The sequence below is a fragment of the Heterocephalus glaber genome, unplaced genomic scaffold (assembly GCF_053883595.1).
Source record: "Heterocephalus glaber isolate CG9 unplaced genomic scaffold, H.glaber_assembly_v1.0 deba00001538, whole genome shotgun sequence".
Lineage (NCBI taxonomy): Eukaryota > Metazoa > Chordata > Mammalia > Rodentia > Bathyergidae > Heterocephalus > Heterocephalus glaber.
Window position 1 is genome coordinate 4,203,305 of NW_028258333.1, and position 26,078 is coordinate 4,229,382.

Genomic DNA, 26,078 nt, shown 5'->3' on the forward strand with positions numbered 1-26,078 from the left:
GGGCCGTGGCTTACCCAGGTCGCCAGAGCGCTCAGGAGAGCTTACCTGTCCTGTGTGTGCAGCTGAGGACTGAGACATTTCCTTCCTCCAGCTACGCCACACATGGGTCTGGAGCACTTTTTGTTTTTGTTAGTATTTGGATATATAGTCATAGTCTGTAGGTGTAAGATCTGTGTTTGTTTCTTTGAACACCCTCGATTATAAAGGCACTGCGAGCATATCTTAACAGAGCACCCAGAAAGAGCTGAGATTGCTGCTGTCAGTGCTGCTCCTCACAGCAGGCATGGCTTGGAAGTCTGTCCATTGCCTGCTGGGGCCAGGCGCATAGAACGTGATGGCAGTGGAGTGTATAGGAAGGAATTTCTCCATGATCCCTAAATGTTCCCCTCCTCAAGTCTGACGTGTGCTTATTAGAAATTTACACAAGAGTAGGCATATTTGTATTCTTGTATTTTGGTAACAAAACGTGAAATTGTAGCTGACACCAAATACATAAAACTGTTTCTTTTGCTAGGTGTATTTTATTACACCAAGAGGGACTTGGAGATTTGGCAAAGAGCATGGCTGCCTTAGCATTCGTTTTCGTGGTCTCTGCTTGCCTCTCTCTGAATCAGGGAGCTACTGCTTTGGTGTTGGGAGATGTCTTTTGGGTTTCCATGATGAAATGAGGCTTCTCTTGCTTCTGTCATCCTGTCTTAGTGTCTTCTAAGAAACCATTTGTTGTTGCCATTGTTGCTGTTTGTTTTGTCCCATAATCTTTTGCTCTGACAGGACAGCCTTCCAATCTAATTGTTAAAATTAGTTTTATAACATTTTTAGTGTCAGTGGACATAAAGCTATAAGGCTAAACAAAATTCTCTCACTACTTTGTTAAGTAAGTCCTAACGCTATTCCTGTGTGACTCCTACTGCAGTAATTTCTTGAAGTATCACACAAGCACTGCATCCAGCTTCTGCATGTTTACTCAGAAATGTTTTTTTGTCTTCATCCAAGACAGTGACGTAGGCTCTCTAAGAGTGAGGCCTAAGAAGGAGCATTGGACAACTCCCCACATGGTTTCCGTGCGTGCTGCAGTTTGAAACCTGCTGTCTTCCAGATCATCTAGAGCTTTGCAGTCTTCTTTGCACATGGCCTCTCTGGTCCTAATTAATACCTGTCCCCGGTGCCACACACTTTGCCTTATTCGAAATGGCCTACAGCCACCGACTATCTATCCTTCCTAGGTTTCTGATCCCCAGGAACGTAATGAGTAGCCAAAACTGTCTGGAGTAAGAAGACTTAAGAATTCAGTTTGCTTTCATTTTTCTCCATTCATTGATTGTGTCTGCCAAGGAAGTTGATTGTATAATTTATATACTTTGTAAATTATAATCTACTTTGGTAACTGTCTTTAGAGTTAACAACAGAGTAAGGAATGAAAACCCCTTTTTCACTTTAAAAAACATAGAAATTTTATTTAGTGGTGTTGGGTAACCTGAAAAGAAATTTAAGTTGAATTCATATCTCACCTTGATACCAAGATAAATGCCAGAAGATTTTAATGTCAGCAATGAAAACCTAAAAGTACTATACAAAATAACAGGATTTTTAAAAATATGTATCCTTGAATAGGAAAGTTTGTCTAAATGAAACAAAACCAAATTTATTTAAGAAAAGATTGATAAACTCATCTACACAAAACTTTTTTTAATTTCTAAAGGATTCCACCACATTCCAAGCCAAGGGGAGAAAGTAGATAGTGAAGATCCAGAGCAGCTCGTATAACAGAGAATCAATTTCCCAGTAGTAATGAGCTTTTACGAATCAATAAGAAAAAATGACCAAGAAAGTAGGCAAAAGTTACTAAAAGATAGTCACAGAAAGAGCGTCACAAATGACTGTTAAAAACATGAGATTGTTAACTTTACTTAAAATAAGAAAAATGTAAATAAAAGCTGCACTGAGTTCTATTTTTAACCCAGTAGATTTGCAAAATGAAAAACTAGATGACGCTGTTGCAAGGCCCAGTGAGAATCAGGGTGGCTCCATGGGGCCTCTGGCAACATCTCCCTGCACCACACGTACTCTTGAGGCTACCCCAGCATTCTACCCGGATTGTGTGTTCCAGGCTGTTTGCTGAGACACAGGTCACCCATGTGAGCAGGGTTCTTTCTCACATTGTTGCTGTGGTCGGAGATTATAAATGATGTGAAGGCCCCTCGATGGAGAGATGTTAACTTAGGAAACATCCATACAGTGAAATACGATGCAGCTCTAAGCCCAAACTGGGGTGCTGCTTTTGTTATGACAGGGAAACCTAACCAAGATTTGGTAAGTGATAAATCTTAGGTACACAGCAGTGTTTACTGTGTGCAAGCATTTAAATAAAAAAATGTCAAGGAGAAAAGCACATGTATGCATACATACACTGTACATTTATACAAAGCATCTCTGGAGTCCCTGAGCATTGAGGCCAAGTGACAGTACAAGGTGGGGCAAGAAGAGTTTTATTTTGTATCTTTGTTTACCTTTGAAAATTTTAATTCTGTAATGTAGTATTAAAATACCAATTAAAATAAGCTGAGTTAGAAAAGGTTGGTGGATTTGTTGTATTTCACACCATTCACACACTCATATATTGTATTGGGTCCCTACTCTGTACTGGGAACTAGTGAGTGCTCGGTTCACGGATTGCACGATCTCCTTAGATAAACAGACAATAACAGTTAAATGGATAAAATATACCTGCATGTAAAGTAGTGACAGAAAAATAAAGCCTTTGTAAAAGAAAGGGCAGTAATCTTTTAATAGAGGGGCCAAAGAAGTCCTCTCTGAGAAGCCTCTATCTGATCATCAGTTTTTTGTTGTTTGAATGAAATTTAGGCATTGAAAACTTAAGAGTATACCAGTTGTGCTTTCAGAAGATCTTTTATGTTTGATCTGATTTAATGTAATTAATATCAGCCTAGTGGTGTGACATGCTTGCAGCTGGTATATTTTTATGATGTGTGTTCAGAAATCTTCCTTTGGGTTTTTGGTGTTTTTGTTTTCTGTTTTAATGCAGGCCAACAACATCGCTTTCTTTTAAATCTTCACTTCTGAATCCTCATCACTGAAAACTCTAAATAGCTTTCTTAACCCCTTATACATTGATATAATTTAGAACGTCTTTCAGAATTGTAAGGTGCCCTGTGTGGCAGTGGAAACAGTATCAGTAAGCAAAACAAGCAAGTATCCTTGGCCTCTGGAGGTGACATTTTCATGAAGTGTCAGAAGCAATAACCCTAACAAATGAATAAATTACACCCTGTGTTAGAAGGCCACATGCAGACATCTGAAGGGCAGTGCAGGCAGGAAGGCCAGGTACAGTTTTAAGGTGTCCAGGGAGGACCTGTGGAAGGTGGCCTTTATTTGAGCAGAGGTGTGAGTGAGCCCTCAAGATAGCAAGGGAGACAGCATCCCCCGGGATGCAAGCAGAGCGTGAGCCTGGAGCAGGTGACATGGGAGCAGGCACTCGGCTCCATGTTGCTTTAGCGTCTGAAGTATCATTACAGCCAACTTGACAGCATCCCCAGCGGTTCTAGTTCAAAACTTTCACAAACTCGGATAGTCCATTTGGTTTTTGAACTCTGACCTTCTTACTTTTGGGTATTTTTAAAGTCTGTTTTCTGAATATTCATCATAAGTATTCTCCAATTAAAGCTTGACTGAGAAAAGTAGGTTCCACAGCAGAAAAGTATCTCACTTCTTTGAAAATGCCAGGGAAGCACAAGGTCCTGAGTTTGATTCCCTGTACCGGAAAAAAGAAAAAAAAGAAAGAAAGAAAGAAAAGGCCAGGGAATCTCAGAGGAAGCCTAGTAACGGTGTTCAGTGAAATGGAGGTGACTAGAAAGTTGTGATGAGAAGTCAGGTATATAAAATCTCCAGTGTTTTATGGTTACTGTTAACTTCATGGAAAGTAAGTTGCATGTGACTTGGTCAGAGATCCTTTCTGTGTACATGTAAAATGAAATAACCTTGTGAGAGAGAGGCTTCTCAAACAGGAATAAAATTAAAACTACCTTTATGAAGATAATTTCCTGAGTGCTGAATCTTTCTTTGTATCTCCTAGAGTTAAATACAGAAGTGCATCCCACTGTGGAGGAGCTTCCTTGGGGATTTGGTTGTGTGTCTACTAGGACAGGCAGCCTTTGCTCCACACGCTTTAGGAAATCCAAAAAGTCATTGGTCTCCCTGCCCTCCAAGAGTCTTAGTATAAGTGGGCACTTGGAATTGAATGTGTGGAAAGCAGGGGGTGTCTTTGCATGGTTGCTTTGAAACAAGTACATGCAGTTTTCAAAGCGGGAGAGTAACCAAATTGTAAAGAGACCATCCCGAGTGAGTTTCATTCGTTCATTCTGCACGCTCTTACTGAGCAGCTACCAGATGAAGACATTGTTGACAGATGGTCTAGGTTCTTTCTTGAGGTCATAAAACTGCCACTCTTCATGGAAGAGCTGAAGAGAGCCAGCCAGCCTGAGCTCAGGGAGATGGGTTGGTTGGGCTTGGAGCTGTGCTCTAAGCTTCTGTCTCTAGCCATTTCCACTATCAGCCCCAGAGGTCAGACAGGTGGCCACTGTTTTGGGGTTTTGGCAATTGGATTCATTTGCTTCACAATACTTTCCTGTTGCTTTTTTGCAGCAAACCAAAGAGAGAGTGAAGCTATTGATACAGCTGGCCGATGGCTTTTGTGAAAAGGGGCATGCCCATGCAGCAGAGATAAAAAAATGTGTCACTGCAGTGGATAAGAGGTACAGAGATTTCTCTCTGCGGATGGAGAAGTACAGGACCTCTTTGGAAAAAGCCCTGGGGATTTCTTCAGATTCCAACAAATCGGTGAATTGTTTTGTACAGACTGAACAAGTTATGATCATCTCATTGTCCTCTTTGCTTTTGGAATTAACTGGCTTCATTGATTCATTCCACAGAGTAAAAGTCTTCAGCTTGATATCATCCCAGCCAGTATCCCAGGGTCAGAGGTGAAGCTTCGTGATGCTGCTCATGAACTCAACGAAGAGAAGCGGAAGTCTGCCCGCAGGAAAGAGTAAGCCAGTGTCTAAGAACCTCCCAGGATTCACTGAGAAAGTGAAGGATACGGTTTGCATACACTGGCTTCTGAGTGTACCTTGCAGTCAGCTCTTAGCTGCTCTGACTATGTTTAGTTTTTGCAGCACAGACTTTGCCATGCAGACTGTCCCCTAATCACTTGCTCAGTCTCATGTTTGTCCTTGTGCCTCCCTCTTCTATGGGAAACTAATATAGTGTGTTTAGAAGATGCCAGTCATAAATTAGACTATAAATAAATAAGGATTCTCTACCCAGAGACACCTTTGTCCGCCAAGGCCGTTCAACACAGTGAGGAAAGATTGGGGTTGTCACATTTGGCAGGGTAGCAGTTGGCACCGAGGGAGGGCAAGGGAAGTGGTGAGCACCCCACATCTCCCCAACACAGAGTTACTGCCCAAATGCCTGAGTACTGAGGTGAGAAACCCTGACCTGTTGGAACCTCAAGAAGATGATTTCAAAAATCTTTTTTTTCTCTTTTGAATTAGTGGCTGCACACTAATGATTGTCCATTCTTGATTTAATCTCCAAAGCTATTACTTGATTCCTAATGCTTTTAGCGCCTCCTTATTTGCTAATCTCCATAAAAGTGGATAATAAAGTAAGTGAGCGCCCTGACTCTGAACTAAGCTGCTCTGTCGTACTCTGTCTAAGGTTCATAATGGCCGAGCTGATTCAGACCGAAAAGGCTTATGTGAGAGACCTCCGGGAGTGTATGGATGTAAGTAAGTTTTTTTTTACTTGTTCATTTGGATTGAGTTTAACCTTGCTCTTTTTTCCCAACCTGCTGGTCATTCTTAGAATAGTCACAGATTTTGAGTCATGTTCCTGCTCTTCTGTGAAATTCTAGGCGAGTTTTCCACTCAGTACAGAGATGATGCAGCATTCATCCACTCATTTTGCTTATCACATGATGGCCTGGCTGATGCTCTCTTTGTACAGAATTTTACAGCAGCTTCAGACAAATGTGCCTGCTAATTATGATGGCAGCTGATCCTCAGGAGTGCTGTGATTAGTATTTGCTGGCCCTTGTGGAATAGGTTAATTTTAAAATTTGAAGCTGGGAAGAAGTTTAGGCTGAAAAGTATGTGAAGTCCTGTCAAATGTTAATAGCAACTGAGGACCTTTTTGAAAAGAAGAGTTTCTCATGGTTTATGAAAGGTCCCATTCTCAGATATGTATTCATTTACGCATTAGCTCTGAGTATGTATTTACAGGTGTCAGGAAAGCTGGTTTGAAATTTTGGCACTGACTTTTGTTTGCTTCCTGGGCAGACCTACTTATGGGAAATGACCAGTGGAGTGGAGGAGATCCCGCCTGGCATCGTAAACAAAGAGCTCATTATCTTCGGAAACATGCAGGAGATCTATGAGTTTCATAACAAGTGAGTGGCTTTGTCTTTTGAAAGTGGATACTTTTGCAAATTGAGTATTGTGCTAAAGTTTCATCATAAGAAACAATTGAACTATGCAGATTTCAGTGATTTTTGTTGAAATTTGAATGAAGCCTATCAGTCTTTTTCCAGAAAGACTAACATTCTAGTGACTCCTTGATACAGACTCGACTTTATGGTTGCACTTACATTCTGCAGAATTATGATTTAGGAAAACTGTGAAAATGTTTGTGCAGGAATCCCAGCCTCTGTCAGGTTACTTCTTAGGGGTAGAGGAGAAAAGAGCTGCTGTGGGCTGCTGTTTGGTCTTTTATAATAGGAAGGGAGAAGGAACTGAGGAAGGAGCAAGTGTGGTCTGACCAACATGAAACATATTCTGTATCAGCCACCAGAGGCTCATGATTTTTATTTATCTAAGTTATTTTAATTTTTTATTCACGCACAACATTTGTACATATTTATGAGTGTGAAGCTTTCATTCATGGATACATTGTATAGTATCAGAGTATGTTGCATATCTGTCACCTTAAACTTATCTTTATGGTGAATATATTCAAATTGCTCTCTTCTATTTTGAGATATTTAATGCATAATTGTTAATTATATTCACCTTGTCATGCCATAGAACCAGCACTGCATCAAACGAGAGCATGTATTCATTGACCTACACCTCCCCCCTCCTACTGTCCCCAGCCTCTAGTAACCACTGTTCTGTTCTGAACTTTGTGAGATCAACTTTGTTAGATTCCACTAACGAATGAGATGGTGCAGTATTTGTCTTTCTGTGCCCGACTTACTTAGCATAATTTCCTCCAGGCCCATCCATGTGCTACAAATGACAAGATTTTATGCCTTTTTATGGCTCTCATTTACAACAGCTACAAAAAAAACCCCTAGAAATAAGTATAACTAAAAAGATGAAAGATCTCTACTACAAAACTATAAATCACTGATGAAAAAAATCAAACAGGATAGAGTTAAATGGAAAGATAGTTCATGTTCATGGATCAGAAGAATTAATATTGTTAAAGTGTCTGTACTGCCCAAAGTGGTCTACAGATTCATTGCACTCACCATCAAAATATCCATGATATTCTGTACAGAATTAGAAAAACTTATCTCAAAGTTTGTATGATTTTATTTTTAAGATTTAAAGAAAGCAGCAGGGATGTACACTCCTTTTTTCAGTAGAGCTGCAGGGCCAGGAGCCAGTCGTGTGACAGCACTGGGCCATGCTAGTGGGTCTGCTCAGCCCTCCCCACACCCCAGCCGAGGCATGAAAATGCCAGATGAGCTCTCCTGATTGAGTGTTTACAGCCCCAGATCTCATACTACATCCAAATACTAGCATCTTCCCAGAAGTAAGCTGCTGGGTTGAGTTCTGTTAGAAGGCTAAATGGGTTAACTGTTTTGAAAGAGTAAATCACTCTGGTTAAGTGCTACAAATTTGTTCTTCAAATCTAAAGGTCATAATGAATGTCATTATATCGCATACCTAAAATGTACCAATAAAAGGATATACAGAAAAAAAAAATCTCGAGGTCAAAGATTTTTTTTCATTTCTGGCATATCTTGCTAGTGAAATGTTTTAAAAATCCCTTTATAATATGGTAATGTTTTTATTCTCTACAGCATCTTCCTAAAGGAGCTGGAAAAATATGAGCAGCTGCCAGAGGATGTTGGACATTGCTTTGTTACCTGGGTAAGAAAAACTCAGCGGATTGTTCCCTCACAGTCCAAGGGTGCCACTCAGGGCAGCTGGAAAGGATGCTGCTCATTTCTCCATCACCATCTTCTGCTTTATCTCTGCATGCAGAGCAGCGAACTTACCTCAAACCATTACAGTTAGTTGTTACTGTGGAGGAGTTTGCTTATTGACTAGTGAGGGTTATTGTGCTGGGCTCTGCTTAGCCCTGATGAAAGCCCATCCTGTCCAGGGCCTGGAGGGGAGCATGGTCCATAGACTCCCCCCAGACCACTAAAGGACGGAGAGGGAGGTGCCAGCCTGGCTCGCCACAGGGCAGGTTTTTAGGGTTGCTTTGCTTTTCCGCTCTTCTGTTCTTTGCTTTTTTTCCCGCTTTTCTTTTTCCTTTTTCACTACTACTGGGGATTGAAGCCAGAGGCATTCTGAGCTACATCCTCAGCCCTTTTTTTGGTTTGTTTGTTTGTTTTTGGTACCAGGGATCGAACTCAGGACTTTTCGCTTGTGAGGCAGGTGGTGGAACCACTGAGCTAAATCCCCGGCCCCCTTTTTTGTTTTTTAAGACAGGATTTCATTAAGTTGCCTAGACAAGGCTCGAACTTAAACTCCTCCTGTGCTGGGGTTACAGGTGTGTACCACCATTCCTGGCAGATTTCTTTTAGTTAAGGCTTACATTTTTTATCCACACAGCCTCTTTCCTGTGTTAAAGATCATCACACTGGGATGTATTGGGGTTTGAATGAGATATTCTAATATGTTTTTGTTTTGTTTTGCTATAGGCAGACAAGTTTCAGATGTATGTCACATACTGTAAAAATAAGCCTGATTCTACGCAGCTGATACTGGAACATGCAGGGTCCTATTTTGATGTAAGTAATAGATTACTAAAGAAGCTGTGAAATTTTCCAGTTTGCGTTTAGTATACATAAAATGCAACACTGCTCATAATTGCACCTAACTGCCTTTACAATACTTTATTTTCTTTATCATATTATATTGGGATATTCTTACAGTTTCTTCTGTTTTTACACTTGATCTTAGCCAAAAGGCTGAGAAGCGATTAGTTTCTTCTGTTTTTAATAATCCTACATAAATGCTGGAAGCCCCATATCTGTAAGAAATTGATTTCATACATGTTTGTGTGTATATGCATGTAATCACTTACCCTTTAGATGCAACAATGAATTTTTACAAATATTATGCATAGAAGATATATACTTAAAATAAGCTTCCCTGTATAAAACAAAAACAGCTGCCAGTTTTTAATTATTTATTTTCCTATTTGAATTTCGTGTTACAAATTTCCCAGAGTGAGCCACCTGTACAGTTTTAGCACAGTAAGAATGAGGTTCTGTTAGAAGGTTACATACTTACATTCTCATTGAGTGAGCACAGATTCATTCTCTGTTTCTTGAAAGACACTGCAGGAAAGTTGTACAAAAGCAGATGGAGCCTTATGACATAATATACAGAATACCTTTAGGTTTTACAACTTAGTCAGATGTGTGCCGAATACATTTAGATTTATGCTAAAGTACTTTTGGGCGGTATATATTCTGGGGCGTGAGGCCGTCAGGACATTGGACTTATTTTTCTGTCGTACTTAGGGAAGAAAATGTAACCGTGCCTTCTTAAGTGAAGTCTGGGAAATGAGAATAAACCTTAGTTTGTATCTTTGAGATAAAATCCAGCTGTAGGTGACCCTATTTTAGTTGTTATTCTTATGGAACAGTGATTACGTGTCACTGACTTTGAATACACAATTCCTGTTGCCATGCTAATGCTGCCTTGTTTTTTAATCTGTCACACGAGCCCTCCCCTTCGCCATTAGATGAGATCCAGCACTGCGGCTACATGCTGACTTGGTGTTAGTTAAAGCCTAGGCAGTGAGAGTGTGTGACACATTTAATGTCTGGAATCAAAGCCATTTAAAAACTCCTACATCCAAAAATATGTCTTTAAGAATGAAGGAAATCATTCTGGTTTGACAGATTTCACATGCCTTCAGCATTTATCTCTTGGCCTTAAGTTAAACTTCTCTGTAGCAACAAGCACTGCTGAACATTCATAGGTGCCCCTCTGGCTCTCAGCTCTGTCGCTGGTGTTAAACACCGCAGTGAGAAATCCGAACAACCAGCAGCTTTGTCTATGTGAGTGACATAATTATAAGATCCCAAGTGAAAAATCCTCCCCTTCACCCCAGCTCTCTGCCCTCGTCCTGTCCAAAGTAAAATGTCAAGAAGTTTTTAAAATATTCTGATAGCCTTTTTAAGAATTAGGAACTTTTGGGCCAGGGATTTAGCTCAGTGGTTCCGGCGCCTGCTGCGCAAGCGCAAGGACCCAAGTTTGATCCCCGGTACCAAAAAAAAAGAATTAGGAATTTTATTATTTCAGCAGGATTGAACATTTGTCGGGCATTTGGAAAATAAATATGGTATTATAGCTGTGTTTTAATTGTGTAAGCCTGTGATGAGATTTTGCTTTGTTTCTTTAAATATAGGAGATACAGCAGCGGCATGGTTTAGCCAATTCCATCTCTTCCTACCTTATTAAACCAGTTCAGCGAATAACAAAATATCAGCTCCTTTTAAAAGTATGTATACAGAATCTTTAGCCTGCAAAATTTCATGAATTATGCATTGCCATCTTGACATTTTCTTCTCTATTTATATTGCCTTGAATTTTTTTAAATAATCCTTTGCAAGTTAATTTACTAGTTCTGTCCTTTGGCATCTCTTGTCCGGCCTAATTTCTCTTTGCAGCACTTAAATTAGAGCATACTCCTTGACTTTGTACCTGTACCACACCGACTGGCTCTGCTCTGTCACATGGAGTGCAATACCAGAGGAGAGCCATCGGCTCATGATCCTGGGTGGCCTTCCTTCCCCGTTACAGCATGCTGTCTGTGCCCGGCCCTGTGCTGCGTACCCTTGCGTGTTTACCTATAGTAGTGCTTGTCTGCGGGTGTGGAGTCGACCCTGGGAGGGCCAGGAAGGTTTTCAGAGTCCCCACCAGTACCTGCTACCTGGTCTTGGCTTTGAACCCAGCTCTGGCCGGTGCCTAGTTTTTCCATTAAGTCTGTAAGAAAGCCTCCTTCACACCGTTCCCTCTGTTGCTGCTAGTGATTTATCACATGCACTTACGGAACAGATTCATACAAATCACAGGTGTTTGAGCCAAACTGACCTCTGATTTTTCTTGGTTATGCACGACTGTAACTAAAATCACACTTGAAAAAAATCTAATAGTGATTGCTTTTGACAATACAAAGGTAAAGAAAACCTAGAATTTGTGATATGAGTTGTCACAAGATGTGTTGTGTGTCATCAATACAAATTTTCTTTACTATATATAGATGATCTGCAGCTTATGTCTGGTGATGTTTACTGTACCATTTCCTTGGCTGGTGAATTTTATTAATCATTAGAATGTTGAAACCAGCCATTAACCCCAGTAACAATATTTTATGATCCTGCTGTGTCCCAAGTGCTATCCTAAGCACTAAAATAGGTTACAGTATATTTCTAGATGTAAAAGAAATCCAGAAGATGGAATTGAGTGCCTGAAACTCTTTAGCCCCCTCTTTTTAATAAGAAAAAACAAAACAAAACTAGGAACAGTTTGAACTGCATCCTTTTGTGTAAGTGATACTGTCATCATAAGACTTCTGTACTGGGAAAACTTGTACTTTTCCAAGCCTTGTGCGTGCTAGGCAAGCGCCTACTCCTGAGCCTCCCTCCTGTGCGTTTATGTGCAGGTCTCATTAAGGGATTTTATGATCATGACTGCAGAAGTACTTGTCCTTGCTATGAGCATGAAGTAAAAAGTCAAGGAACTAATTTGTTTATATTCTGATTTTTCCTTTGCTTTCTAGTTCTGCAAAGGCAGTTTATTCTTTGGTGTCCTCAGGATTGAAGGATTTTGTCTTTAACCTGTGGCTGTACTAAGCTAGAGCTTCAGTGTATGAACTTTACCTCATTCTGCCCAGAGGTCCTTCAGGGGAACATGAATGAGCTGCATGGAGCTCCCCAACAGGAAGGTTTTCTGCCAGCAAAGGTAGTCTCGGCACACTGCATTTTTAAAGCAGTTTTTGCTGAGCTGCTCAGAGTGGTAGACAAACATCACCTGGTCACGAGTGAAGGTGTCAGATAACCAAGTTACTCTAAACTGTCCACCCTGAGGCCAGAGTTGACCACAGGCACTCTGTCCCTCTTCTGTTGATTACCAGGTCGCAAACCCGTTGTTACTATTTCTAAATGATCATAGTCATTAACACCCCAGTAAGAAATACCTCAGAGGGACTGGGGATATAGCTCAGTGGCGCTGCACCTGCCTCGCAAGCACAAGGTCCTGCGTTTGATCCCTGGTACCACAAAACAAAAAAAGAAAAAAAGAAATACCTGAGAGCTCATGACAATGTAGACTTATTCTTCCTGCTGTCATCTTTTCAGTGTTCCTCCTAAGTAGCCCTGACCTGTACATGCACACACTGATGTCTCTCTGGGCCCATGTGATTGCCTCTTCAGAGCGCTCCTAAACCTGCACACACACAGGAGAGGTGTGCAATGGAAGGTGCTCGTGTATGTTACCCTTGCTGCTGCAGGGTTCTGGGTGACTGGGTGGGCAATGAATTGATGACGCCAGAGTGCAGAACCATGCTGGGATCATGCGGTCAGCATGACTGTTGGATCTGGCATGGCCATCAGCTGTGACCACTAGCTGATTATGCATTCGTGTACCAATTAATCTTTTTCGCTTAATGTTTTTGACTCTTGGTAGTTAATAGGTCTACCACTTCCATCTTGAATAATGACCACATCTGGCTTACTTTGATATCCTGATTTGAGCAGGACAAACCCTGCCATCCATTGAATAGGCCATAATTCACTTTCAGTGAGATGTCCAGTTGACCAGTCTGCTTACCTTTGGAACCAAGAGTTTCCATAGATTTCTTTCATTTCTGTGAAGATCTTGTTGATGGCGCATTTTGCAGTCCTGCCCGGATCACAGTGTTGGTCTTCCATAGGAGCTGCTCACCTGCTGTGAGGAAGGGAAGGGGGAAATTAAAGATGGCCTGGAGGTGATGCTCAGCGTGCCAAAGCGAGCCAACGATGCCATGCACCTCAGCATGCTGGAAGGTAACAGGACTCTCCACTCCCCTAACTTGCATCTGTATGGCTTCCACTTTCCACTGTTATGTAGAACAGTTTCTCTTTCTCTGATGTAAACCATGAGGGTTCAGCAGCTCTTCATGATGTCATCAAGGGCTTAGTCTGTGTTCCAGCTTATTTCTCTCCATCCTGATGTTGTTCTGTTTGGCTGGGTTCAGGATGTTTAGGATCACATCTAGGATCACATCCATCTAGGAAGAAGTGGGGAAGGAAGGTGGGTAGGGAACCCCTAGATGAGCAGATGCTGCCACTGTACCCAGTGCCTGCCTCACTTGCCCAGAGCAGGGCATCTAGCTGCTCCTACCTGCAAGGAGGGCTGGGAAATAGAGTGCCTATTTGCAGTGGCCTTAGAGGCAGCTTCTGCTGTGGAAAAGGAGAATGAACATGGGAGGCAGTGAGCAGCCTCTGCCCCAGATACCACTGCTAAGCCCTGGTGGCCACTTCCACATTGAGAGGAGCAGTTACGAAGGTAGTGCGTGGCCAGAGTGCCCCAGACTCACAGAGGATGGCTGGCCCAGGGTGTCTCCAAGAGGCCAGGCCAGACAGGGCCTTGAGGAAAGGCTTGGACCTGAGCAAAGTGTCTGGGAAGGGTGTTCAGGCTGAGAAAGCAAAGAGGATCAAGACTCTTTGGGCAGTGTGGGAGGTGCTTACAGGGGGAATGAGTGAGTGTGGAGTGGAGAGAAGTGGGGGCCAAAACCAGCTCTCGGGTGGTGTGAGTGCCAGCTGAGCTGGGCTGGGGCTACAAGGAAGCACTGCTTTGTTTTGTTTGTTTGAACAAGGGAAAATACATAGAAAATGGTGCTTAGGAAGAATTACTGTACTGTGTCCTTTGTAGTTGGTTAGAGGTTCAGAGACCAGATTCCAAGAATCAGCTGGTAAATTGATTGAGGTAATTGATGAGCATCTTACCAATGTTGAAATAATTTCCTGTGCATCATATTTTATTGATTTATTTCAGTTTTCTTTTACATTGATTTGCCTGCTTTTGTCATGTTGCAGGCTTCGATGAAAACATTGAATCTCAGGGGGAGCTCATCCTGCAGGAGTCCTTCCAAGTGTGGGACCCAAAAACCTTAATTCGAAAGGGTCGAGAACGGCATCTCTTCCTTTTTGAAATGTCCTTAGTATTTAGTAAAGAAGTAAAAGATTCCAGTGGAAGAAGCAAGTACCTTTACAAAAGCAAATTGTTTGTAAGTATAGACATTCAGAATTTTAAGTTCACAAATAACACAATTGCAACCTTTTTGTAGGTGGAAAAAAACCGTCATTTGTTGTCTTCAGTTTAACCTCTCAAACTATTCTGAAATGTGTCTGAATTGTCTTCCATCTTTAGTGAAATTCTCTGCCAGCCCTGAATTCACTAGGGGGCAGGGTGGAGTTTCATAGCCAGAAATTTGATCTTCATAAATAGCTTAGTGTCTTAACTGTAGAACAAGAAAACACTTTGTGAGTGATTTAAATTGTACACGCCTACGTGCATCAACTTAGCTCTCATATCATTGTAATTAATTTTTAATCCATAGACATTGGGATATAGTCAAGCAGCCTTACTGGGTGGCTCACTGTTGAGGCTTTTTTTGTTGTTGTTTTTTGTTTGGTACAAGGATCCAACCCAGAAGTGCTCTGTTACTGAGCTACATCTCTAGCCCCTTTAAAAAATTTTATTTTGAGACAGCATCTCACTAAGTTGCCCAGGTAGACCTCAAACTTGGCGATCCTCCTGCATCAACCTTCCTACGTGCTGGGGATTACAGGCATACACCACCACACCTGGCTTTACTGTAAATTCTTGATGATGAAATTTGATTTTTTCATTAAAAATAAATTTACAAAAGGTAAATGTACACATTTATGGATTTTTTATAATAAAGTATTATTAGAGACTGTATAAGCAGAAGTAAAATCTGAAAGATCTGTAGCCCCCTCTATGTAAAGATAGCTCCCTTGAGTGCTTGGCAGATCCAGTAATGCATTTCAATTCTTATTCAACCTGCCGTTGTCCTTCAGGTGGGAGAAATGTACCTGGTACCACTGACCAGCCCATCTGGCCTCTGTGAAATCTCACGTCTACCCTCAGAGAAGCCCAACACCAGGGGAGTCCTGCAGGTCCCCTGCGTGTCCATCGTCCTTAGGGCCACCTCGGAGGGCCATCCACACAGAATTGGGCCTAGGGTCAGAGGAAGAGAAGCTTAGATGAGACCAAGGAGAAGTCACCATCTGCAAAAGAATAAAAACTGCCAACAAATTGGGTTGTTCAATGGCAGATTTCTTTTAAACATTGGTTGATATTTGGAATTTGGACAGCTTACACATTAAACATGTGTATGGCATCTGTATATTAATCAAGCTCCTAAAATTATAAATGCCCTCAAGTATAGAAATCATCTCAATAATAACATAAGATTTGTGAGTTTGAACTAATAGTTGTCATACCAATTTCTTTGGCTGACATCCTGCTTGAGGTCATCTTTGGATTGCAGGTTACCTGACATCATTTTAGGTCACATTCTGACTGGAAAGCAAAAATGCAGCATTGTTGGCCAGTAATTTCACTAGCTGGATTTCATCTGCCCTTAGAGACTAAGTTAGTCTGTTTTAAAAGCTGATCCATCTTCACTTATTTTATCTTTTAAAAGCTAAGATTCCCACAGAGGCTACCTTCAGAGGTTGCGATTCTGAATCACTTCCTTTGCAGGAGGGAGGCTGCATTGGAGGTAAAGCTGGTGTGGAGGAGGGGCTGCATATGTCAACCCTGTCTGCACTCATCTGTGTTGTAAACGTATCCCAGAGAGGGACTTTGTCTCTTACCCCATAAAATTATTGGTGAAATACAAGAAGTTAATGCTGTTGATTAAAAAAATAGAAAATAACTGAAGAGTTAAAACGTTGCCTTCTGTGAAACTGTGTCTGTCAGTAATGCTGAAAATCCATGGTAGCAGCCCTCTTGGAGCTAGCAAAGACTCATTTTGTGGTGGTAAGATTGGAAACAGTTACCCCTTGACTTTCTGGGTATCTACAATAAGCCTTTCAGATCTTTTATTTCCTTCCTCTGCTGTTCTGCTTCTTGACTTACATTGGGATTTCCAGTAGAAGTCAAAGAATGTGAAAGAAGAAAACAATCACATGTGGTTCAAGGACAGAATTTCCTCATTTCACTAAAAGGAGGTCTAAGTTTGCCTATTAATGCAAAGGAATTAGTTCTAATAACCTGGTATGACGAGTAACCAAAATCTGTTTTCTTTGTTCTGTATCCTGTCAGAATTTTACTGTCACCTAATTAGATAATTGTCTTTTATCTAGACCTCAGAGTTGGGTGTCACAGAGCATGTTGAAGGAGATCCTTGCAAATTTGCACTATGGGTGGGGAGGACGCCAACTTCAGATAATAAAATTGTCCTTAAGGTATGTTCATTTAAAGCTGGGGGATGTGCTGTGTGAAAAGTTTATTACCACCATGTGTGCTGTTTTTCTTGTTGTTGAAACATGAGGGTTTCCATAATTTGTTTGTGTGTGTTTTCTATTGGGATTAGTAACTACCACAAAAAGAATACTGGAATAAATGCACTTTGGTGTTCTGGTAATGAAATAACTTGAGCTAAAGTTTCATTTGCCTCCCAAAAGCAAATGACAGAAGACATTTTTAAATCTCTCCTATTATTCTAATCTTAGAAAGAATTAGTTGATCTGTAAGCTGTGCAGGAAGTTGAAGAATGAAGGGAATAAGATACAAACCAGCAACTCTCATTACACACTTAACTTTGAGTTTCCAAAGGGAGAAAAGACCTGATATATTCATGAGGGCCTTTGGCAGGAAGTTGAGGCTAACTGTGCCAAGAGTCATTACAGGGTTCTTGGCTCTTTTGCTTTCTGGTTTGGGGACAAAGGAAAAAGGGAGATGATTATCAGTGACAGTGTGTGAAGTTCAAAGGCACAGAGGATGCTTTGGGGTATCTAGTGTTTTGGGGAGGAAAATGTCTTTGAACATTTGATTTTAACTTGACTTTGACTATATTGACCTCTCCCTGGCCATGACAAAGACCTTTAAAGGTGTCTTGTATACTTCCCTCCTTATACGTTTGAGAAAATACAGATGGAACTGTCTTTTTAAGCTGTCTGGATAGACCGTAAATGGCTTCAGGATGTTTTGGGGAAGGTGTAGCTGAAGATTTGTAGGATATTGGAAATAAGCCAGAAATATAATGGGACTCACGTGTGAACTTGCATGTGAGCTATGGTGTCTTTTGCATACCTTTTAATCTCTCTTCAGTATTTCCAGCAACTCCGAGTTGTTGAGCTGTACATTACTCCTTCAGAGCCTGCTTCTTAGCGAGTACTGGCTGTGGAAGCCATTATGGTTTTTAGGTCTTTACTCACATGTTAACGATGGGTTGTTTTGCAATGAAGGTATGATTACCAACCCAAGGTGTTCTTATTAGTTCTTTGTTAGCCCTGTAAAGTATGAATTGCACTGCTAGCTAAATTTTAGATAAGTGAAAGTCTACTAAGGACCTTAAAACTCCAGTTTACATAACATATCCAGATGAACCATAGTGGCAGATGCCAAAAAGTGCTGCTAAGAAATAGTGCCAGATATGCACTGTTTTCATTTAGGACATACTAAAATGCTCTTAATGCAGTTAAATTATAAGACTTACTGCAGGCTTCGCTTGAAAAATTTCTCCGGAAGTTTAGATAACTTCTCTGACTTTCAAGGAGTCGAAGGGAAAGGTGTGTGTGTTTGTTTCAGAGAGTGCAAGTGTATTGTGGCATTCACTTCACCATCAGCATCGGCGGAGGCGGTGCTGGGATGACGATGTGGGTTGGTGCTGCAGATTTTGGTGGCGGTGGGTTGATGGTAGAAAGACTAGTACAGATGGCAGTGAGAGTGCAGTTGGTAATGATGTGGACAGTGGTGAGCGTGTGGGTGCTGGTGCTGGTGGTGCTGACGCTCACGATGCTGGTCCGAGTGCTGGCCCTGGTGCAGACGGAGGTTTGATGGTGTTCGTGAAGATTCTGGAGCTGGTGTAGACGCTGAGATGCTGGTAGGTGCTAATGTAGCTGCTGGTGGGGGGGTGAGTGTGGCGTGGACGGAGTGACATGGGGCGGGGTGGGGGGGCAGTGGTGGTAAGGACGGTACAAGATAATGAGTATCTCGGGTAGTCTAGAAAGGAGACCTTTGCTTCCAGGTCCCCATGTAAAGCTTGATACTGCCCTGAGTGTGAAATAAATTATTGCCTTCTCTTATTCAAGTGGTACCTTTGTTGATACTTTAGTTGAGTTACCTTTCTCTTAGAATTTCTGATTATGCTTTTGAAGTGCAGTGATCAATTCGCATGGGAATTTTTATTTCTTATTAACAGTTTTCCTTAATTGTTTCCAAACTCTACCAAATGTTCTTTCTCATATCCCTCTATTTAATCTCCAAATATTTGTAGCAGACATTTAAATTCCAGTAGATCTGTGATTTCCAAAATTTGGCCCTTCATTTATTTCCCAGTTTTGCGACGCTAAATAACTTTAAAGACACATCCTCCAGCTAATACACTTTATATAGAAGGAGAGTTACCAATTCTAATTTCTTTCCCAACCGGGGCTTTGGTTTTCTCTTTTCAGAAACAAGATTCTCATTGAGAAATATTGGGCTCCCTCCCTTCATGATCTCATCTATGATCCCACTGACAATTACTTTAATCATTTATAGGGAATTAGGCTTATATCATAAGAGGTGGATGTTTCCCATAAGGAAATGAGAAAACCGTTAGTAAGGCACAGAACATATAAAAAAGAAAAAGAAATCCTCCTTTGAGGCAGAACAAAAAAACAAAGTGGAAAAAATGATGCCATGTGTGTTTGTTCAACAGAAGCGTGTTAAGCGCCTCTCTGCGCTGTTTCCAGAGAACATTTCCCCCGAGTCGTAATGGGAGTGAGGTGAAGCCGCCCTAGCTGGTTGGCAGTTGGGTGCGGTTCTTAATGCACCCACACCTGCGTTCCTCGATCACGGGAGGAGGGCAGTGGGTCTCCTCCCCGGAGTCCCTGTGGGACAAGATGGAAGGCTGTACCTTGGGGCCCAGGCCTGGCCACAAGGTCAGCAGCTGCTGTCCCTGGAGACCAGCAGATGAGGCGGCAGGGCCGTGGGCTTCGTTCACTTTCCTGTTGACAACCCACCGACCGACCGACCGACCGACCGACACAGAGTCTCTGCCTGTGCAGCCTCGGTGACATTTTGGTTTGGAAGTGACTGTGCTTTGGATTTTTCTCCAGCGTTGCTTAAAAGGCCTTACAGCTGGAGAATGATAAATTATTCTAATAGTCAGATCTGGTATAACATATGCTATAAAATAAAACTCTTACATATAAAATCGGCAAATGAAACAAAACATGGGTTGCTTTCTCTTGAAAATGGGAAACTCAAGGAAGGTGAGAGAATTGACATGGCTCGTGATGGGATGGAAAGAGCCCTGCTGTATCCTGAGTGACTCGTTAACACCCTGTTTAGGCTTCCAGTATCGAGAACAAGCAGGACTGGATAAAGCACATCCGTGAGGTGATCCAGGAAAGGACGATCCACTTGAAAGGAGCCCTGAAGGAGCCCATTCACATCCCCAAAACAGCACCAGCAACCAGGCAGAAGGGCAGGAGGTGAGTGTGTGGGCTGCCATAAGTACACTCTTTGATAGGGAGGGAACGGGGCAATGTTAACTCACCATTTTTCAGAGATTCTTAAGCATTTTGAGGTGCTGGATGTGTTTTAAAATACATTTCGCATATAATGTCATCATTGGTGATGAAACTGAAAACGCTTTGTCAAGGCAAGAAGCTCCACTGGCTTAAAGAAAATGAAAGACTATGTGCAAATCCCTCTTCATTTTCCCTTTTTCACCCCACATATTTGATGCATATGCATGGGATCTTGGACAAGATATGAAGCATCTATACATTTTGATTTTCTCATTTCTAAAATAGAAATAATCCTATCAAGTATTAGCCTATCATTTTATTATGATGAGACTTCAATGTGATGATATATCTCAGACTCTTCACAGAGTACCTGGCAAAAAATCCTGTACTCAGTACAGTAATTTATTACCATTAATATAGCATTGGCTATAGGAAATGTCACCAACTGATACATACTTCTTTTAGCAAATCTGTTACTTCTCCAGTGACTGAGAGATGATCTTCACCAGTCCTACAGCATCAGGAATTTACAGTTTCTTTGTACCATCAGGGATGGAGAGGACCTGGACAGCCAAGGGGATGGCAGCAGCCAGCCTGATACCATTTCCATCGCCTCCCGGACGTCTCAGAACACACTGGACAGCGACAAGGTGAGCCGTCACCGCCTCCTCTGGGGAAGCCTCCATAGCTAGCCTCTGGCTGAAGCTGATCTTTTCTGACCCTACATAAAAGTGTGTCATCAGCACTTTCAAACGGTTGCTCTGTGCCTAGAGTGGTGCCAGGCCCCATGGCGGGGCAGACTTTGGCGGGCAGGGTGAGAAGACTGTAGTCCTAAGGATTCAGGGAAATCGCTCCACTCTTTCTGTTTGCCCTTCTAAGGTTCCTGTCCCTCTCAATGTAAAATGCACTCAGTCTATCTGCAGAATTCCTTGGTGTCTTTTTTTTTTTTGGTACCAGGGATTGAACTCTGGTCCTTGTGCTTGCACAGCAGGCAGCGAAACCACTGAGCTAAATCCCCGGCCCCTTAGTGTCTTAACAGTTTAACTTTGCTCAGAAATCCAAATCCAAAATCTCCCCTGAGACTCAAGGCAAATGCTTAGCTGTAAACCCCTGTAAAAACTTAAAAAACAAGTGACATACCGTGTGTGTAAAAAACAAGTTCCAACATACAGTGGTACAGGATAAACATTCCTGCTCCAGAAAGTCATGATGTTCTGCGTTGTTTGTTTTAATATATGTGATCTACATTTCCCTTCATATCCTTCACTGAGACCAGAGAACCTTAACAGGTTCTAAAGTCTAAAAAAGAACTGATGATACCTATTCCTCCAGTAATAGAGCTGACTGGGTATCATTGATTCTCAGCCCTCAGGGGTTTGGGATTAGAACAGCCATGTGTACCTCTGGAGTTCAGAGGGGGAACCCATTACACCTTCGGAAAATGAAAGAGCATTTGCTCCCCACACTGCCTGCATTTATGGATTCTTTATTTTTGAAAGGTTTTCTCTTAGTTGTTGTCCTTTTTGTCCTTCTCTAGTAGAACATTTCAGGGTCAGTAGATGATTGAAGGGAATATGTTTTAAAACTTAAAGAATTACATTTTTTCTTCAGTTAGTTTGTAAAATGTACTGTTTCTCTGAATTAGGCTTTTTTTTTTGTCAGTACATACTTGCAGTGCAGTGGACCCTTGTTAAGACTGGCCAGACATATGAGCAACTTGGGTTACAACTGGAATTTTAATTTTAACTTATGAACAGAGTCTTGAATTATGACCTAAATGCCAGCCGCTTGTGCTTCCAGATGGTCTCAGATAAAGATTTAACCCTTAAAGAGTTCTGGAAGGAACATTGCAACATCCTTTCCTATGTGGGGTTAACTGAGAAATCCTGGGCCAGTGTCTCTCTAAGGACACTGAGATCAGCCTGTGTATAGGAGAGAGACTTTGAAGGCTGTGTAGAGGAGTCTGAGCCTTCAGTTGACCAACCTGAGTTACAACCAGCCCTCGAGAACAAGTGAGTTCGTTAAGTCAGGGTCCACTGTACTTAATGATTACATTCATTATGGGAAGTTGGTACTTACACATAACACATCTTAATTCCAGTTAGGCTTAACCAGCAAGTCCCTTATGTCCAGTGACAGGAAATTTTCGTGTGTCTCAGGGTTCCCTCCACCCTGCATATTTCAGCGTAAGCAGCCCCTGATGATTTGGGCAGATGCGTCTGGAGAGGGAAGTTACTTAACAACATTCAGCCTGGCCGACTTAATGTATGATGTCTGTTCTGAGTTAGTCGTTATCGTGGAATTTGGTTCCATTTCAGAATCTGGGTGGGGGTGTTTTGACTCAGCCACTTGGAGAATTCTGAGGGAAAGAGTTACCTGCCAGGGATGTTAGTGATTCTCAGAGACACAAAAGGTTAGGACATGAGTGTGTTCAGGAGGGGCTCTGGAGACACCTCCTTCCGGAGCAGTGTCAGCAGGCTGCACGGGGTGCTCTGAGCACACGGCCTGTTTGAGAACCTCAGTTTAAAAATACGCCAGGCCTTTGTTCCAAAAGTGTGTTAGGCACTGTTTCTTGCATGGCATTTAAGCTGATAAAGTGATCTTGTGAAAATGTAATTTAGGCTCCAAAGAATTGGAAAGCTTTCCAGATTCTTATCTCACTCATGCTGAGCACATCTCCCTGAGGCAGGGAGGGGAGTGCTAAGCCAGCCCTGGGGCTCCGGACGAGCCAGATCCAGAATGTGGGTTTAATCATCTGTCCTTTCCAGGCCATGTTATTTTATACCATAACTGAATCTGTACCTGAGTATGTTTAGTATGTTAAAGAAGCAGTTTTAAAAACTTAATTTCCAATCTTTACCTTGTTAGTCTGATTTATATCATTTAAAATGTATATTATAAGGAAAATAGAAAATATGGGAATCAAAATGGACAGAGCAAGACCCATAGTAATGCAAGTCTTATTTTTAGTGAATAAAAAAATTCAGCAGAGACCGATACTGTGCATGAACTCCACCTACACTCATAACATGAATCCACAGATTTTAAATAAATAGGTGATCGTTAATGAAGCTACAGCACTGTGTTGGGGACATGGACTCTCTGTAATTTAAAAAGTCAGCCTTTTTTGTCATGTGGCATTCTACACTGCCGGAACTTGGTTGGATATATGTAAACTGCAGTCCAGGTAGTATGTAAAGTAGTGAATTCCAGTACACTTTAAAATACAGCACAACTCATGGTTTTAAGAAAGGAAATATATGTGTGAAAAGGCTTGGGTCCCGCCTGCTGCGGAAGTGCCACACCCCTGCATTCTCCCTCCTTAGTCCCCTCCCAGGCACAGAAAGGCACACAGTGGCCTCTACTGGGTGCAGGCTGAGCCCGGGCCTGGACACCGCAGTTCTGCACTCAGCTGTCCCTCCCCTGCACAAAGAGGCGCTAGGCCCAGTGGTGCGCTCGGAGTGCCTGGTCTCCGGGATCTCCCGTGGATTTCCCCCGCAGAAGCACGAAACTGAGTCCCTTAGGTCATCCCACGGGTGGGGCATGGTTTTCATCCCCTCTGACGGTACTCCAGACCCCAGTGGGTCTTTCTGTGCTCTGAGTATATGTAGAGGTGGTGGAGAGTAGGTCACACACGGAAGAGCAGATGGTAAAAACAAGGGTGCTCTCCCCAGCGGACCTCTAGCCTCTGTGTACCTGCTGAGCCTCCGCAGCTGGTCTTGGGCGAATTACTTTGTAAGACCTGAGTGACTCCATTTTAAAATTTGGCTCCATCTTAAAGTAAGGTGGCCTGGACATAAACTCCAGTTCCAAGAAAAACCACAAGATGTACTTTGACCACCTGCTTGTGATAATGTTCAACAGTCCCCTAGCAACAGCCCTAGCAACGGCTAATCAGTAGTTACCCCAATGTCCCAGATGCTCTTCCCGAGGGCTTGCAACAGCTAATCAGTAGTTACCCCAATACCCCAGTATCCCAGATGTTCTTTTCGATGACTTGAGCAACTGTTTGCAGTTCAGCGTGCAAGGCACAGCCAATCAGGTTTAAACTTTCAAAACTTGCTAAATGCTAGCCAATTGTGTGATTTGCGTGTGATTTGAAACCCCGCGCCTTTTTGAAAACCCTGCACCCTGCTGTAACCTCTATAAAAACCCCTGGTGTTTTAGAGTCGGGTCTCTCGATCTTGACCCACTGCCTCGGTGTCAGATGAGAGTCCCTACTTGAGCTTGAATAAACGACCCTCGTGTGTTTGCATCGGAATCGGCTCCTTGGTGGTCATCGGGGTCCTCGCGATCTGGGCACAACAACTTAACAACTCTGTGCCTCAGTTTCCCCATCTATAAATGAGGGTAATGATACTACTCCCCTGACAGAGCTGTGAGCACTAAAACAGGAGTCGCCATTTAGCACAGCACCTAGCATGTTTGGAGCCCTACAAGAACATTAGCTGTCTCTTCTTGATACTGATGTTTCCTGCTCGGTCCCTCTCTGTTAGGCTAGCCTCTTTGCCGCTGTTGCTGATTACTGTGTGTATCGGCCTCACTCTCCTCTCTCTTGACACTTGTGGTCACAGAAGATTTTTTTAATTTTTTGGTGATAGTGGATTTAGAAGCCAATTGTGTTCATTAGGAGCTAGAAGCTGTCATGAGAGCAAATTGCTTAACAGTGTGCCTGGCCTTGTATACATGAGTGACTCCCAGCAGCATAGAGACTGTATTGAGTGGACACAGAGCGTGGCTGTGGTCCTAGTAGTGTGACCACAGGTACAGTCTCGGAATATTCATGTTGTGGGTTCATTCATCCACAGGTATTGATGACTACTCACGAGCCTTCCTCACAATAGGTGCAGTGGTAGATTACATGTGGTGTTAGTTTCCTTCTTTTGCTAATCTTTGTTTTCTGTTTTTCTAAATGATTATGCTTTTTTTGTAGTACTTTCTTAGATGACTTTTAAAAATACTCTCATAAAACTCTAAATGAACATAGTCTTTGGTAACTTCACCTAGTCAGAAAACAAAATCCCCCAGGCTAAAATAGGAAACTTCAGTTCTAAACAAAAGTGGATTTTTGAAAAATTAAGTTCGGTTAAAAATGTAACAAACTGGGCCGGGGATGTAGCTCAGTGGCTCTGCGCCTGCCTAGCCCTAGCAAGCACAAGGTCCTGAGTTCGATCCCTGGTACCAAAAAAAAAGTGAATGAGGCTCTTCCTTCCTGGTAAGATGCCCAGGCCGACTGGCTACTATCAGTTCTACAGAGAAAAACAGTGAATAGGCTTCTTAGGGTAAAACTGTCCTAGGAACCTTCCTATTTTCCAGAGCCTACAAATGCAAGGCAGGACCTTTTTCCACCGCACAGGGTCAGAGTTTGAATTCCTACGCCGCCCTGTGGCCCACAGGACCTGTCCCGTACGTACATCCCCACACCTCTCACTCTAGTGTATCCGAGGGAGGAGTAAGGCAGCATGGGCCAGACCTGCTTCTGCAAACACTTGATGCCTGAAACTCATGAGCTATCTTTGCTCTGATTTTCCCTTTTACGTTTAAAGTCTGCACATCTAGTTGTCTCTTTTAAATTTTGCCTTTTCTGAATCTAATATTCTGTTCCAGTTCATGGTGTGCAACCCATTCAAGGAAGTGTTCCTGGATTCTTTTTACATCACAAAACCAATGTATGATTATGTTAGTGAAAAGCAAAGTAAGTAACATCTCCAACTACTGCACTCGCTAATTCTTTTGGAGATAAAATGTGGGGAATGGTTAACTGCTGGTTTTGAAAGAGTTTTTTTCTCATAGGTTTTTGGGGCTTTTTTTATTCTGGTAAAAGCCTGTAACACAATTTACCATCGTAGCCATTTTAAAGTTCTCACAGATTTCTCTGTGTCCCCTTGCAGTAGTCGGCTTTTAAACTCCAAGCAGCAGAACTTAGTAAACGCTTCTCCCTGAACTTGGCCTTATGGCGTTGGCATTGGCATTGGTGTGGTCACGGGAGGCCTGTTCCCAGTGCTGTAAGACAGCTGCTAATGAGCCCAGCCTCCCAGAGGTTGCCCAGCAG

General features: G+C 42.3%; 1 protein-coding gene across 1 annotated transcript in view; it reads left to right on the forward strand.

Moving 5' to 3' along the window:
* Positions 1–26,078, forward strand: part of Trio (trio Rho guanine nucleotide exchange factor) — a 314,560-nt gene that overhangs the window by 209,028 nt on the left and 79,454 nt on the right. The window contains 12 exon segments of the mRNA XM_004845192.4: positions 4,660–4,854; positions 4,947–5,062; positions 5,737–5,803; positions 6,357–6,466; positions 8,108–8,177; positions 8,957–9,046; positions 10,678–10,770; positions 13,204–13,315; positions 14,348–14,538; positions 16,649–16,750; positions 19,845–19,987; positions 20,577–20,676. Of these exon segments, the coding sequence (XP_004845249.2) occupies positions 4,660–4,854; positions 4,947–5,062; positions 5,737–5,803; positions 6,357–6,466; positions 8,108–8,177; positions 8,957–9,046; positions 10,678–10,770; positions 13,204–13,315; positions 14,348–14,538; positions 16,649–16,750; positions 19,845–19,987; positions 20,577–20,676 (1,389 nt within the window).